General features: G+C 43.0%; 1 protein-coding gene across 1 annotated transcript in view; it reads right to left on the reverse strand.

The window, feature by feature from the left end:
- The window catches only part of LOC126235019 (galactoside alpha-(1,2)-fucosyltransferase 1-like), a 90,216-nt gene that overhangs the window by 5,821 nt on the left and 70,057 nt on the right, over positions 1-14,338 (reverse strand). Inside the window, exon 4 of the mRNA XM_049943754.1 lies at positions 587-811. Coding sequence (XP_049799711.1) covers positions 587-811 — 225 coding nt within the window. The remainder of the gene's footprint in view (positions 1-586; positions 812-14,338) is intronic.

A 14,338-nucleotide genomic window follows, 5' to 3' on the forward strand; every position in this document is an offset into this window, starting at 1 on the left:
AGAAGAACACGTAGGTTGTCACTTCCAACTGGGTCAAGAACCTCTGTAGTGAGGTATCCAATGAGATTGGGAGATGCTAGGACGACATCTGTAGCGCTGTTGCTCTCAGAACAGATGTGCTGTGGGATGAGGACAGTGTCACCCTGGAGGGAGTCTGTGATCTGACGACGCAGCTGAAGTTCTGCAGGGGACCTACCGTGGATCTTTCCCCACACTTTGCTTGGAGCGCTTCGTTGCTCCAGCGACCTACTGGTAATGGTGTTCTCGTTGCCACTCTGTGGACCGACATTTATTTGTCTTAGCTCTAAAAAATGGTTCAAATGGCTCTGAGCACTATAGGACTCAACTGCTGTGGTCATAAGTCCCCTAGAACTTAGAACTACTTAAACCTAACTAACCTAAGGACAGCACACAACACCCAGCCATCACGAGGCAGAGAAAATCCCTGACCCCGCCGGGAATCGAACCCGGGAACCTGGGCGTGGGAAGCGAGAACGCTACCGCACGACCACGAGATGCGGGCAATATTTGTCTTAGCGGCTGTGTTAACTACATTATTCTCGTAGTGCGTAAGCACATCACGTACCTGGAAATCCCTGTTGAGTGCAGGCAGCAGAGTATTTTGACACCATTGACTGTCGTCGCTGGCCACGATGAAGGCGAGGGCAGCGAACTCTGGCTCGAGCAGTTCGCGCATGCGCTTTGCCGCCCTGCGGTAGTAGCCCACCTCTGCCATATTTTTGGCATTAAATTTATGGATCAAGTATGAAGCGTAGTCCGAGCGACGAACATGTATGCTGACCGTTAACACCTGCACACAACAACAGATAGCTTCTATGATACATACTCTATCAATGTAAGATGAATAACTTAATATTACTATTACACTCATAACATGCATTCGAAATAAAAAAGGACTAACTATAAATCTAAATTAGGTGCTTATACTTCAGAAATACCAATGTGCCTTTCATCATTTTACATCCTGACACATCCAGGGGACCTTCAAGATAAATCATTTCAAACGCCAGACAAATGTTATGGGATGAAACACCTGCAGCTTCTGCCCCATTACTTCTACCTAATCATTTATGGCAGCCCTAATCGTTTAACTAACATGTTAAAACACCTCGGACTACCCCCTGCCTGTAATCTAACATGGTCTAACATGGGAACCCCTCCTATTAAGCAGACAATACACTAAAATCTCTAAAACTACACACATCAAAAAAAGTTTTGCGTCATCTCGGTTCCGTGAGTTCCGGAACCTGTACAGAAAATTGGAATAGAAATCAACATAGACATCATTTCCGCCCTTTTTATTGCTAATGAAAACCACACATTGCATGTTGTACCAACATACAGCGAGACCTTCAGAGGTGGTGGTCCAGATTTCTGTACACACGGCTACCTCTAATACCTAGTAACACGTCCTCTTGCATTGATGGATGCCTGCATTCGTCGTGGCATATTATCGACAAGTTCATCAAGGCACTGTTGGCCCAGATTGTCTCACTCCTCAACGGAGATTCGGCGTAGATCCCTCAGAGTGGTTGGTGGGTCACGTCGTCCATAAACAACGCTTTTCGGTCCATCCCAACCATGTTCGATAGGGTTCACGTCTGGGAAATATGCTGGCCACTATAATAGAGCGATGTCGTTATCCTGAAGGAAGTCATTCACAAGATGTGCAGGATGGGGGCATGAATTGTCGTCCATGAAGGCGAATGCCTCGCCAATATGCTGCCGATATGGTTGCACTATCGGTCGGAGGATGGCATTCACGTATCGTACAGCCATTACAGCATCTTCCATGACTATCAGCGGCGTACGTTGGCCCCACATAAAGCCATCCCAAAACAGCAGGTTGTCTGGTTGAAGGCATATGCGACACTCATCGGTGAAGAGAACGTGATGCCAATCCTGAGCGGTTAATTCGGTATGTTGTTGGGTCCATCAGTATTGCGCTGCATGGTGTCGTGCTCGCAAAGATGGACCTCGCCATGGACGTCGGGAGTGAAGTTGCGCATAATGCAGCCTATTGCGCACAGTTTGATTCGTAACACGACGTCCGGTGGCTGCACGAAAAGCATTATTCAACATAGCTGCGTGCTGTCAGGGCCCCTCCGAGCCATAATCCATAGGTAGCAGTCATCCACTGCAGTAGTAGCCCTTGGGCGACCTGAGCGAGGCATGTCATCGACAGTTCCTGCCTCTCTGTTTCTCCTCCATGGCCGAACAACAACGCTTTGGTTCACTCCGACACGTCTGGGCAGTTCCCTTGTTGAAAGCCCTTCCTGGCACAAAGTAATAATGCGGACGCGATCGAGCCGCGGTATTGACCGTCTAGGCATGGTTGAGCTACAGACAACGCGAGCCGTGTACCTCCTTCTTGGTGGAATGACTGGAACTGATCGGCTGTCGGACCCCCTCCGCCTAATAGGTGCTGCTCATGCAAAAAAAATGGTTCAAATGGCTCTGAGCACTATGGGACTTAACATCTTAGGTCATCAGTCCCCTAGAACTTAGAACTACTTAAACCTAACTAACCTAAGGACATCACACACATCCATGCCCGAGGCAGGATTCGAACCTGCGACCGTAGCGGTCGCGCGGTTCCGGACTATAATGCCTAGAACCGCACGGCCACCACGGCCGGCGCTGCTCATGCATGGTTGTTTACATCTTTGGGCGGGTTTAGTGACATCTCTGAACAGTAAAAGGGACTATGTCTGTTATACAATATCCTCAGTCAACGTCTATCGTCAGGGGTTCTGGGAACCGCGGTGATAAAACTTTTTTTGACGTGTGTTTCAATGGGGCTAAAACGGGGACAGTATCTCTCCAATTTATTTTACTTCTACAATATCTTTATCTAAGCCATTTTTCCTGTTACTGAAATAGTTTTTGAAATTCAAACAGTGAAGCACTGAATACATTTTTCTATTCAAATATTTTCCTCAAATATATATTTATATAATTAATTATATAATTAATTAATTTATACAATGTATACATTATTCATTTCATAGCATCATAATACTAAGATTCTGGAAGGCGTTGAACACATCAGAAAAATATAACACAGAATATAGATTTTACCTTGCTACTAATACTATCAGATTTGGTTAGTTGAATGAATATAGCTTTATATTCTGGGCTCAAGTATATCATACTGATGTTATAGAAATTCTTTACAAGACTGGGACATTCTCTGCTGGATCTTAAGAGACACTGTTATTAGGAATCGATTTAAAATGCTTGTTACAAAAGATTTACTCCCTTACACGGTACAGTACTTTCTCAAACATTCGAAAATAAATGCTAGTAAGAAAATTGGATGGTATTCTTCTATATCTTTCCTGTCATATTTCTAGTGAAGAGGATCAGTAATGGTATTTTTAATTAGTTTGTACTACTTTCCCGTATTTGTGATTCAGTACACACATCACTAAAGACACAATCTCTTACATTGCAAAGACCTGAGGTTTGTTCAAAAATTCATGAACATCAGCATCAACTTTTGACTCTGAAAACTTATATTATTCCATCTACTTTAGAAAAGGACACTAGTGCTACTTCTGGTTATTTAAAATTTTGTGGAATGACATTTTCAGTGCGTCATCCAGCTTTTTCAGTTGTACTGTTGGTTAGTTTACTCTTCTACAGTAGTAAGGGGCAAACTGTAATAATTACTTAAGAGAAGGTGAACTTATTAGCCAAAATCTCTTGCAAACAACCTTTATTGTGTATTATCAATTTCGGTAACCATGGTTACCATCTTCAGATTTCGATAAAATGTTATTCTATGTCTCCTATATACCAGCTATACAAGTGCTCTTTCTAAACCAATGCCTGGTATTTGAGGGACGAGAGGAACGATTCATCGGCAAGTCAAGGTTAAAATCGCAATATACAGAGTAATTCGCCAGATGTTCTCATCCCTTATAACACACTACTGTGTACTTCATTGCAGTCAGGGCACCGTTAGCTATTGTTATTCAAAGAGAACACCGTCACAAGGTGGACTATCAAGAGTGAGCTTAAGCGCGTATCTTTAACCAACGTGGCAGCGTTGATGTTGAGAACTGTGGCCGCACTTGGCCCAACAGCGTTTTCATTTGTCGCCTGCCGTGTATCTGTGGCTCCAGGTGGGACCAGCACTAACGACAGTGGCGCCGACCGTCATTCAGTTGCACTAGCAAAGGCTTGTGCAGTCTCTTAGCAGACAAAGCGTTGGAAATGAGGAGTAGCAACGAATGGTGTCTCATGAAGGCCTAAATAAGTGTTTCCACCCTACGATGACCCCTTCCCCAGCTTTCTGCAAAGTTTTCTATGGTTGTGTCCACACATCTGATTGCCCAGCTCATCAATCGAATTATTTAACAGCAGCTTTTGCAGCTGGTGTGTAGCAAGCTCCCTCTTTTCCCACATTAAAAGACACATATAATCCTCAAGAAAGCTCCCCTCTGCAACGTTTCTTCCTTCTCCCGAATTAAGTATCCTTGAATTCGTATGGATTCAGTGTTGAATGGATGAGTTGATTTGTCATCTTTACCTTCGAAAAGCGCCTTTATTCTGCAAGTCATCTGCGTCTCTAACTCGAGCCTTTTTTGTTTCTGTCTGGCAGTGAAAATTTCTCATACTTTCTACAACATCCCACGAGCTAAACAAGCCTGTGACCATTCACACAACTCTTCTTTAACACTTTAAGCGTGCCGTCAGGTTCGTGAGACTGACAGTGAACCGTTCTTTTGACCGCAGTCAGTCCTCTGCGCTTAACGGATCACATTTCGTATGGGAGAAGTCAGTCCGTGGGGACTGGCTGTGCACTTTCGTTGTGTGCATGGGGACGGCAATGTTAGTGTTAAAAAAACAAGTGTTGTAATTTTTATGAAGTTTATGAAAGAAGTTTATGAAAACATTCAATACGAGAATGACGTTTAGATTCGTTCGTTTACTTAATTACACATTTAGTTAATTTTGTAGCTACATTGCTCTCGAAAGTGTTTGTGATTCTCTTGCAACATTCCGAACAATATCTACGCACTTTATGCGCCTTTCCTTCTGCTGATCCAACTGGTGTCTGCTTCTTCTTGTATCGTCACTGACTGGAGTTCCTTCATGTGAATGAAGTATGAGCACGTTTGCCAACTGTTTCCGAAATCTTGTGATTGTCATTTTCTGTCCCGTAACACCTTGGAATACAGGTAACTTATTCACAACAGCGTTGTCAAAAACGTCGAATGATAACACTCGATACCATTTGCTGTCTTTTTCAGTGGACTGCTATAGGCACTCTTCCGATCAGAAAGATCAATAGCAGTTTTTTCTTTTTATATTTAGTAACAATTTATGGTTTTCGGCTAGTCCTCTTTTGGATGTCATGTTTTCCATTTCACTCGAATGTTTGCTGGGAAGAACCAAAACATCTCCTTCGTCTTTCCATTTCAGAACCGCAATTCCTTGACTATTCTCTTTTACAATCAGTGTCCAGCTTTTCACGTTGGTCGTTACAGTTTCTTTGGGAATTTCTTTGCAATTTAGTCGTAGGGCACTAACCTAATGTGTATTCTTTGTTATGAATTTTCTTGCCAAATCTATTCCGATAAACCCATTGTTTATCGGTAGATAATATCTGGTCTTTATTGAACACACGTGGACATAAATTCTTCACAAAATTTGGTCATGTTGTATTTTCTGTATCATGTACTTTTCCAGTGCGAATTCGAAAACTGTAGCAGTATCCGTTAACGCAGCACAATTTAAATGTTTTGATGCCTCTCTTGTCCCAGATATTGGCTGAATATAATTTGTTCTCGGAATGGTATTAGAGACTCTTTAATATATAGTATTTCGGCAGGATCATAATATTTTTTACCATCTTTTTTCAGTTCGTCGATGCTGAATTGTAATTTTGAGAGACGATCTAAAGAGTCTGTCTGTAAAATGCAGAATTCTCAACAGAATTTCGAAACGATCCCATTACCTTTCGGGAGAATTTTTGAATAGGCAGTGCACACTGGGACCAATACAAATCTATAGATGCAAGTTTTACCAATCCCATCCACATAATCCAAACAACCGCTTTATTTCATCCTTCTTTGTTGCCAGCCATTGATGCAAATGTTTGGAAATCATTTCCTTGTATGTAGAATAAATATGCGTTTGTTCACTTATATGTTCAAATATTTCATGTGCTACAAAAACTCCATAAAAATCTCTGACCTTGTTATATTTTTACAGATTTTCACCACTCATTTTTCTATCATGGGTACACGTAGAATGCACGATATTCGGCTGGTTGCCAAGAGGACCGAACCACGTACTTTGATCACGGATTGGACCATCAGACGAATTCTCACTTTCTCATTACAAGGCGACTGTTACGTGATACAAATAACGCACCCGATAAATTACTGTCTTCTCCTCGCAACTCTTTTACTTCTACGGGCAACAAAACTTTTTGAATATCATCTCTGTGAAGCTAGTCCCTCCTTAAACAACTGTGGCTCCTCTAATTGGTCATCCGTTGGATGTTATCTTCTTACCACACGACGCTCTTTTTTATTCCAATTTCACAACCGTCAATGGTGTGCTGAAAAGTAATGCCTCCGAGTTTTTTGTGTGGAAACTCTACAAAAATTTTTTAGAAGTATATTAACATTCTTAATCTTTATTCGTCAAATCTACATGTATTTTCTTGAATATAGTCACCCTGGCGACGAACACTCTTCTCCCAACGCTCCAGTTTGTTGATACCGGCACTATAAAACGTTTGGCTTTGTTGACGGAGTCACAACCTCACCTCTGCTTCCACCGCTTCATAACTATCAAAGCGAAGTCCTCGAAGGTGTTCTTTAAGTTTTGGACCAAGTTGAACATCAGATAGGGTCAAGTTAGGACTGTCCGGAGGATGATCGATAGTGGTGAACACAAAGCGACGGACTGTGCAAATGTCGCGCCCCTCTTGTGTGGTCAGATATTTTCACGTCGAATGAGAGGGTGCCCCATGCGTGGACGAACTCGTCGAATTAGTGCTTCAAGTTCTCGCAGTAACTTGCAGAGTTCCAAAGAAGATCGGCGCGTTTCGTCACAGGGTTATTTGGTAAGCGTGATAGCGTTACGGAGATGTTTAGCAAACTCAAGTGGCAGTACTCTGCAAGAGAGGCGCTCTGCATCGCGGTGTAGCTTGCTGTCCAGATTTCGAGAGGGTGTGTTTCTGGATGAGGTATCGAATATATTGCTTCCCCCTATTTATACCTCCCGAGGAGATCACGAATGTAAAATTAGAGAGATTCGAGCGCGCACGGAGGCTTTCCGGCAGTCGTTCTTCCCGCGAACCATACGCGACTGGAACAGGAAATGGAGGTAATGACATTGGCACGTAAAGTGCCCTCCGTCACACACCGTTGGGTGGCTTGCGGAGTACAAATGTAGATGTAAATGTAGGTGCAGCAAGTCTGGCATGCAGACAGGCTGTTCGCAGGCCCTTAATTGCCCTCCTTCTAACCAATGCCCAGCCATCACCGGCACTGAGGCACAACCAGCTTTCACCACAAAATACAACAGGCCTCCACCCTGCCCTCCAATGAGCTCCTGCTTGACACCACTGTAGTTGCAAGTGGCGCTGGTTTGGGATCAGCGGAATGCGCGCTACAGGGCGTCTGGATCGAACCTATCCTTGAAGCAACCGATTTGTGTCAGTTAGTTATGTCGCTGTGGTGCGAACTGCTGCTCAAATTGCTGTTGGAAGTGCAGCACAATGCAACAGAGCCGAACGCCGAACACGATGGTCTTTCCTCTCGGTAGTATCAGGTGGCCATCCGGAGCCCATTCTTCTTGCGACCGTACATTCTCGTTATCACCGCTGCCAGCAGTCATGTACAGTGGATACATTGCTGCTAAGCCTTTCTGGAATATCGCAGAAGCAACACCAGCTTCTCGTAGCCCTAGTACATGACCGCGTTCAAATTCAGTGAGTTGTTGGCTCTGAGCACTATGGGACTTAACTTCTGAGGTCATCAGTCCCCTAGAACTTAGAACTACTTAAACCTAACTAACCTAAGGACATCACACACATCCATGCCCGAGGCAGGATTCGAACCTGCGACCGTAGCGGTCGCGCGGTTCCAGACTGTTGCGCCTAGAACCGCTCGGCCATCCTGGTCGGCAGTGAGTTGTTGATAATGGCTACTTAGGCGCCCTAAAGGCATTCTTGACTAACGTCAATTAACGCTCACTACCGTTTAAGTGTGTAAAACAAACCTGATTTTTATCCTCGTAGTTGCGCTACTAGCGCCACTCGTATGCGACTGGCGCGAATTTATAATATTCTTTCAGATCAACTCCTTCTTGGTGTTGCGAATTTTTTGTTTCGTCAGTGTAGTTACGTTCTACACCGCCATCTTACAAACTACAATTCCGTGCCCTCTAGTGGGAGAGGGTTGCAACTTGCGTCAGCGAAGTAGGAGTAACATACATGACATATAATGCCTCAACCGATATTGAGGACACAAAAAAAAGTTCAGAGGCATTACTTTTCCGCACGTCTTTGTACATTTTGTTCGGCGGCAATTGCCGAGTTAATTTTTTCCACGGTAACGCCTGTGTGATATGTGTCAAGTAATTCACGACCGTCGGATGGATTGCCGGCCGGCAGGCGCGCCATTACGTGTCCGCGTATACTCTACAGTAACTCAATGGTTGTCAAATGTTTTTGCTCAAGAGCCAATACTGACATTGTGAGACGGCACGTCGTGCCCCTTGCGTAACGATCTTGTTATTAATTGGTAACCTACATAAATGAGCCCCCAATTGAGTACCTATAGTAAGGGGGCGATAAATTAGCCGCTGGGCCCCCAGTAATGACTGTTAGAAGTCGGCACCATTCGGAATATTTCGTGTCAACGGTTCTCTGTTTCAGACTGCTTGCACCCGAAGCTATCCCAAAGCTGAGAGACTGTAATTGCCTGACGAAATGTTGTTGTGTTGTTTCTGTGAGCGGATGATTAATTGATTAATAACAATATTTGTACTTAAATTTAAATCCTCTATGAAATATAAGTTCGCAAATGTTTACTAAATAATGTGAACATAGTTTTCCTTCTACTCTTTGTGTTGTTTTACAACAGCCTTAATTTCTTATTTCCGTGCTACAGATATTTACAGCATTTGTATATAGCCGTCCCTGTAATGAACATTCACGAATCCATGCCTCTTCAGTGCCAGACTTTGTACCGTAATAACTGATCGTTACGAGGCAGGCACGCCTGTGAGTTGTCATTACTGGAGAAATAAAACATCCTCCTGTCACGCGCTCAAACCCCGCAGTGTACGCGCTACCGACCCCTCTGCCGCTATGGTAAAAGATCAACAGCAGCTCACGGCCGAATCAGCGAACGTCAATTAAAATTCACCACATCTGAAAACAGTACTGTCTCAGAAAGTATTTCTGTTTACTAGTGAGCAATAATATTACAGTGAGGTTACAAAGCCATGAGATTGCGATTGCACGCATGCAGATGGCGACAGTATGGCGCACACAAGGTATAAAATGGCAGTGCATTGCCAGAGCTGTCATTTGTTCTCACGTGACTAGTGTGAAAAGGTTTCCGACGTGATTATGGCCGCACGACAGGATTTAACAGATTTTGAATGCGGAATGGTAGTTGGAACTAGAAGCATAGGGACATTCCATTTCGGAAATCATTTGGGAATTCAATATTACGCGATCCACACTGTCAAGAGTTTGCCGAGCATACCACATTTCAGGCATTACCTCTCACCAGGGACAACGCAGTAACCGACGGCCTTCACTTAACGACTGAGAGCAGCGCCGTTTGCCTAGAGTTGTCAGTGTTAACAGGCAAGCAACACTGTGTGAAATAACTGCAGAAATCAATGTGGGACGTGCGACGAACGTATCCGTTAGGACAATGCACCGAGATCTGGCGTACAACGGGCTGCGTCAACAGACGACCGACGCGAATGCCTTTGCTAACAGCACGAAATCGCCTGCAGCGCCTCTCCCGGGCTCGTGATCATATCGGTTGGAACTGTAAAACCGCGGCCTAGTCAGATGAGTTCGATTTCAGTTGGCAACAGCTGATGGTGGAGTTTTCGTGTAGCGCAGACCCCACGGAGCCATGGACCCAATTTGTCAACAAGGCACTTAGCAAGCTGGTGTTGGCTCCGTAATGGTGTGAGCTGTATTTACATGGAATGGATTTCGTTCTGTGGATATGTTCGACTACAATCATGGACTTCATGTTCACAAAGAACGATGGAATTTTTAAGGATGGCAATGTGCCGTGTCACAGGCCGCAATTATTCGGGATTGGTTTGAAAAACATTCTGGCCGCCCGGGGTGGCTATGCGGTTCTAGGCGCTTCAGTCCGGAACTGCGCGACTGCTACGGTCGCAGGTTCGAATCCTGCCTCGGCCATGGATATGTGTGATGTCCTTAGGTTAGTTAGGTCTAAGTAGTTCTAAGTTCTACGGGACTGATGACCTCAGATGTTAAGTCCCATCGTGCTCAGAGCCATTTGTACCAGCCAAAAAACATTCTGGAGATTTCGAACGAATGGCTTGGCCACCCGTATCACCCGACATGTATCCTATCGAACACTGACAGGACATAATCGAGATGTCAGTGCGTGCACAAAATTCAGCACCGCCAACACTTTCGCAGCTATGGACTGCTATAGAGGCAGCATGGATCAACATTCCTGAAGGGGACTTCCAACGACTTGTTGAGTTCATGCCACGTAGAGTTGCTGCACTATTTCGGGCAAATCGGGTCCGACACGATGTTAGAAGGTATCCCATGACTTTTATCGCCACAATGTTTACTGTTAAGAATGTCTTAAAAATAGCTGAAATTTTTGGATTCGGCTGTTAGTTGTTACATGTATATTGTTAATAAAACGCGGCTGACAACCGCTGGCCGCACAAATACTGAATTCGAGTGGCATGCTGTGACGGTACGTCACATAAATATAGACATTTTTACCGGTTGTAAACCGTAGTTAAGTATTTTATGAATATAATTAGTATAAAAGATACAATTAATGTTCTTGAAACAACTGATATGCAGCGATAATTTAAGAGTAGCATCTTTACTTAATGTCTATGAAAATAAAAAAGGATCGAAAGAGACGCGATTGTACGGCCGAGGAGGAAGGACGTATTTTATGGTACACACTGTTTTGTTTCGCTATACGGAAGGCAGCTATTGAGCGGCTACACATATTTTATGCAAGTTATTCTGTATTATTCTAAAATAAACTTATCATTGTTGTTGTCAAAAAATTGAATTTCCTTGAAATAGTTGTCACTTCAAATGCTCGCAGTGGCTAATTATTTTTAATAAGCAGTTTTTCAGTAATTTGCGCTGCGAGAAGCTCATCTTCCGATGCAGCCTCTGCTGGGCCATTACGCACCGAAGTACGAGGGGCGTTCAGAAAGTAAGCTCCGATCGGTCGCGAAATGGAAACGACTATGAAAATCCGATAAAGCTTTGCACAGATGTGTTGGGTAGTGTCTCTAGTATAACCCCAGTTAGCATCACGTCGCTCTTCTCATTTCTGAGCTCGCAGTGAGTGCGTAAAGATGTCTAGAAAATAGTGTCTGCCGCCAAGTACGAGGGCCTGGTGAGAAATTTCGCCTGAAGCTATGCAGCTAATATTACATAACTGTCGTGCTGTTTCTTCTTCAAGACAATTCTCAGCCGCATTCTGCAGGGGCAATGAAGATGCTCCTGCATCGTTTTCAAATGGAAATGTGAGATTACCCACAATACAGTCCGCAATTGTCTCCCCCTGAGTTTCATCTCTGGTCACATGAACCGCTGTCTTTGAAGACAACATTTTGACACAGACAACGAGGTGTCGGCCAGCGTGGAGAATTGGCGGAAAGCACTGGCGGCTGCCTTCTATGATGAGGCTATTGAAAAGTTGGTACAACGCTATGACAAAAGTCTAAGTCAGAACGGCGACTACGTAGAGAAGTAGCTGAAAGGTGTAGCTAATTGTTACAAGTAAAACATTTCTGATGTTCACTGTGGTTTCAATTTGGCAATCAATCGGAGCTTACTTTCTGAACAGGCCTCGTATTAATTTATTTTTCAAAGTGTTAATAGTAAATGTAAATGCGAGAGATTTCGTTGTAAGAACCTTTCTAAATTGCAACAGATGATTAATTTACGTTTAAGTTCTTTTTTTTAATTACACAGATTCCATGAGTTAAGTAAGTTTTATCTTGGCCGCTCCACGGTAACAATCGAAATTCTCTCGAGCCTTGCTTTGCAATCAATAAATAGACATTAACAAAATTACATTCAATTCCGTTAACGGTAACTGTATTTTAGTCAACACGTTCATAATCTAAAGTTGGTACATGAATAACAGCGGCCCTTCAAGTACCCCTTTCATATGTACCGATGCACGTAAGTAAAAGTGACAAGAAAAGATAATACCCCTGAGAGAAAGAATCATGCTCTAACAAAAGAAAAATTCATGCTGATAAATTAAAAAATAAAAATATATAAAATATATATGTATTTTTTTGTAAATAACGTAACAAATGGCACCGACGCCACAATGCGTTCCGCGAGCCACAGTTTGACGACCACTGCTTTAACTCGACTTCCGTGAAGTGGTCGCCGGCTCGTGTGTCTGCCGCCTCAACGGAAAGCCCAGTAAAATCAGCTCCGTGCTAGACGTGTTAATGACAAACCAACGTGATATTCATCCAATGTGCATTGTCAGTATACTACTACTGATTGCACAATAAAAGTAATTTGATTTGTAGACAACTGAAGTGCCCTAGTAGCTTATTAATAATGAAAACCCTATCATTTACATTATTTTCGAGTGAATCTTCTTGATGATTCCATGTCATGTCACAAGCGCTTATATACCCAGTTTTTCCCATGCCTCATGACAAATACTTGTTATCTGTATAGTTACCTGGACTGTAGATTTGCATTTAGTAAAGAACAAAACTATACACATCTCTGCAGTTACACTTAGCAACTAATCTTTGCACCTCTGCGATATTTCGACTACATAATTGTACGTTATTTCGTACACTGACGCTCCATAGATAACTGCATGTTTCAGAAAATTACTTCCCACTGATTGGATAATCCTCCAACCAGGAAGAAATTTTACTTCCCGTCTTTAAGGAAGTCCTCAGTCTAGCCTCAAATATGGCGAATCGGTACGCATGCAACAGCGTGCACTTCCAATTTGTGCCAAAATGTCGCGCATGAAAAAGGGATTCTTCCGAGGCTCATACGTCGGGTTGTATTGGTGAGAGAAAAGTGTTTGAGATGGCCGTTGGGCAAGGGGCCATTTTTGTACTAAACGGAAGGATCCTCTTAGCGTCACTATCCTACAGTACAGGATCAAAGTATTAATATTACAAACTTCCTCGTACTTAGGTGAATGGAGAAAATTGGTTGTTTCTTTCTGTATTTGATGAGCTATACGGTTGGCCTTAGGCAGCTTATGAAGGCACCGTGAGATCTTGAATGGTTCCTTAGAAAACACAAAATATTGGTTTCTTTACTATTTTTTCACATCAAAATCGAGCCGCGAAGCCTGAGTCAGCTATACACAGCACATGGCTGAAATATTTACGATGTACTACTGAGATCACTATCTCAAACAGTCTTGAAAATTTTCTTGACATCTTTACCTGTTTCCCAAATACGGAGGTTCAAATTTATCTTACATATACACGTAAAATAAGTGCTTAAAATCCGGTGTGAGACGAAATCAAAAGACTAAATAGCAGCAACGAAATGCTCAAATTTTAACGTTGTATTACCGAGGCATTTACTTAGAAATTCCATCTCCCCATTTTCAAAAATCTTTGTCGTTACTGTAAAAAATCCTAAAAACGTGGTTTCCTGGTACCAAAAACGATCCCCAGATATCGACGGCTATGCAGAGAAAATGGGTGTAATTTTTACGATATATAAGCTTAAGATACCAACCTCGAACAATCTCGAAAATTTTCCTGATATCTTTATTCATTTCCGAGATACAGAGGTTCAAAGTTACCCTCCTTGTACACGTGAAATACGCACGTAGAATCTGATGTGAGGCGAAAACGTAATTTATAAAGTGAAGTAGGACGGGGAAACATGCCGTAAAGCGTTTTCATTCTCACCATAAAGACTCTGGGGACACAATTTGTAGTACTGAAGTACACGCAAAATTTTTGTGCATGTTATCGGAGTACAGAAAAGGCAAATATGCTCCTGGTTAAAAGACGCTGACTGAAAAGTGGGATACCAACTGCCTCATTATACGTTCCTCAGCATCTT

This window comes from Schistocerca nitens, chromosome 2 (genome assembly GCF_023898315.1).
Source record: "Schistocerca nitens isolate TAMUIC-IGC-003100 chromosome 2, iqSchNite1.1, whole genome shotgun sequence".
Lineage (NCBI taxonomy): Eukaryota > Metazoa > Arthropoda > Insecta > Orthoptera > Acrididae > Schistocerca > Schistocerca nitens.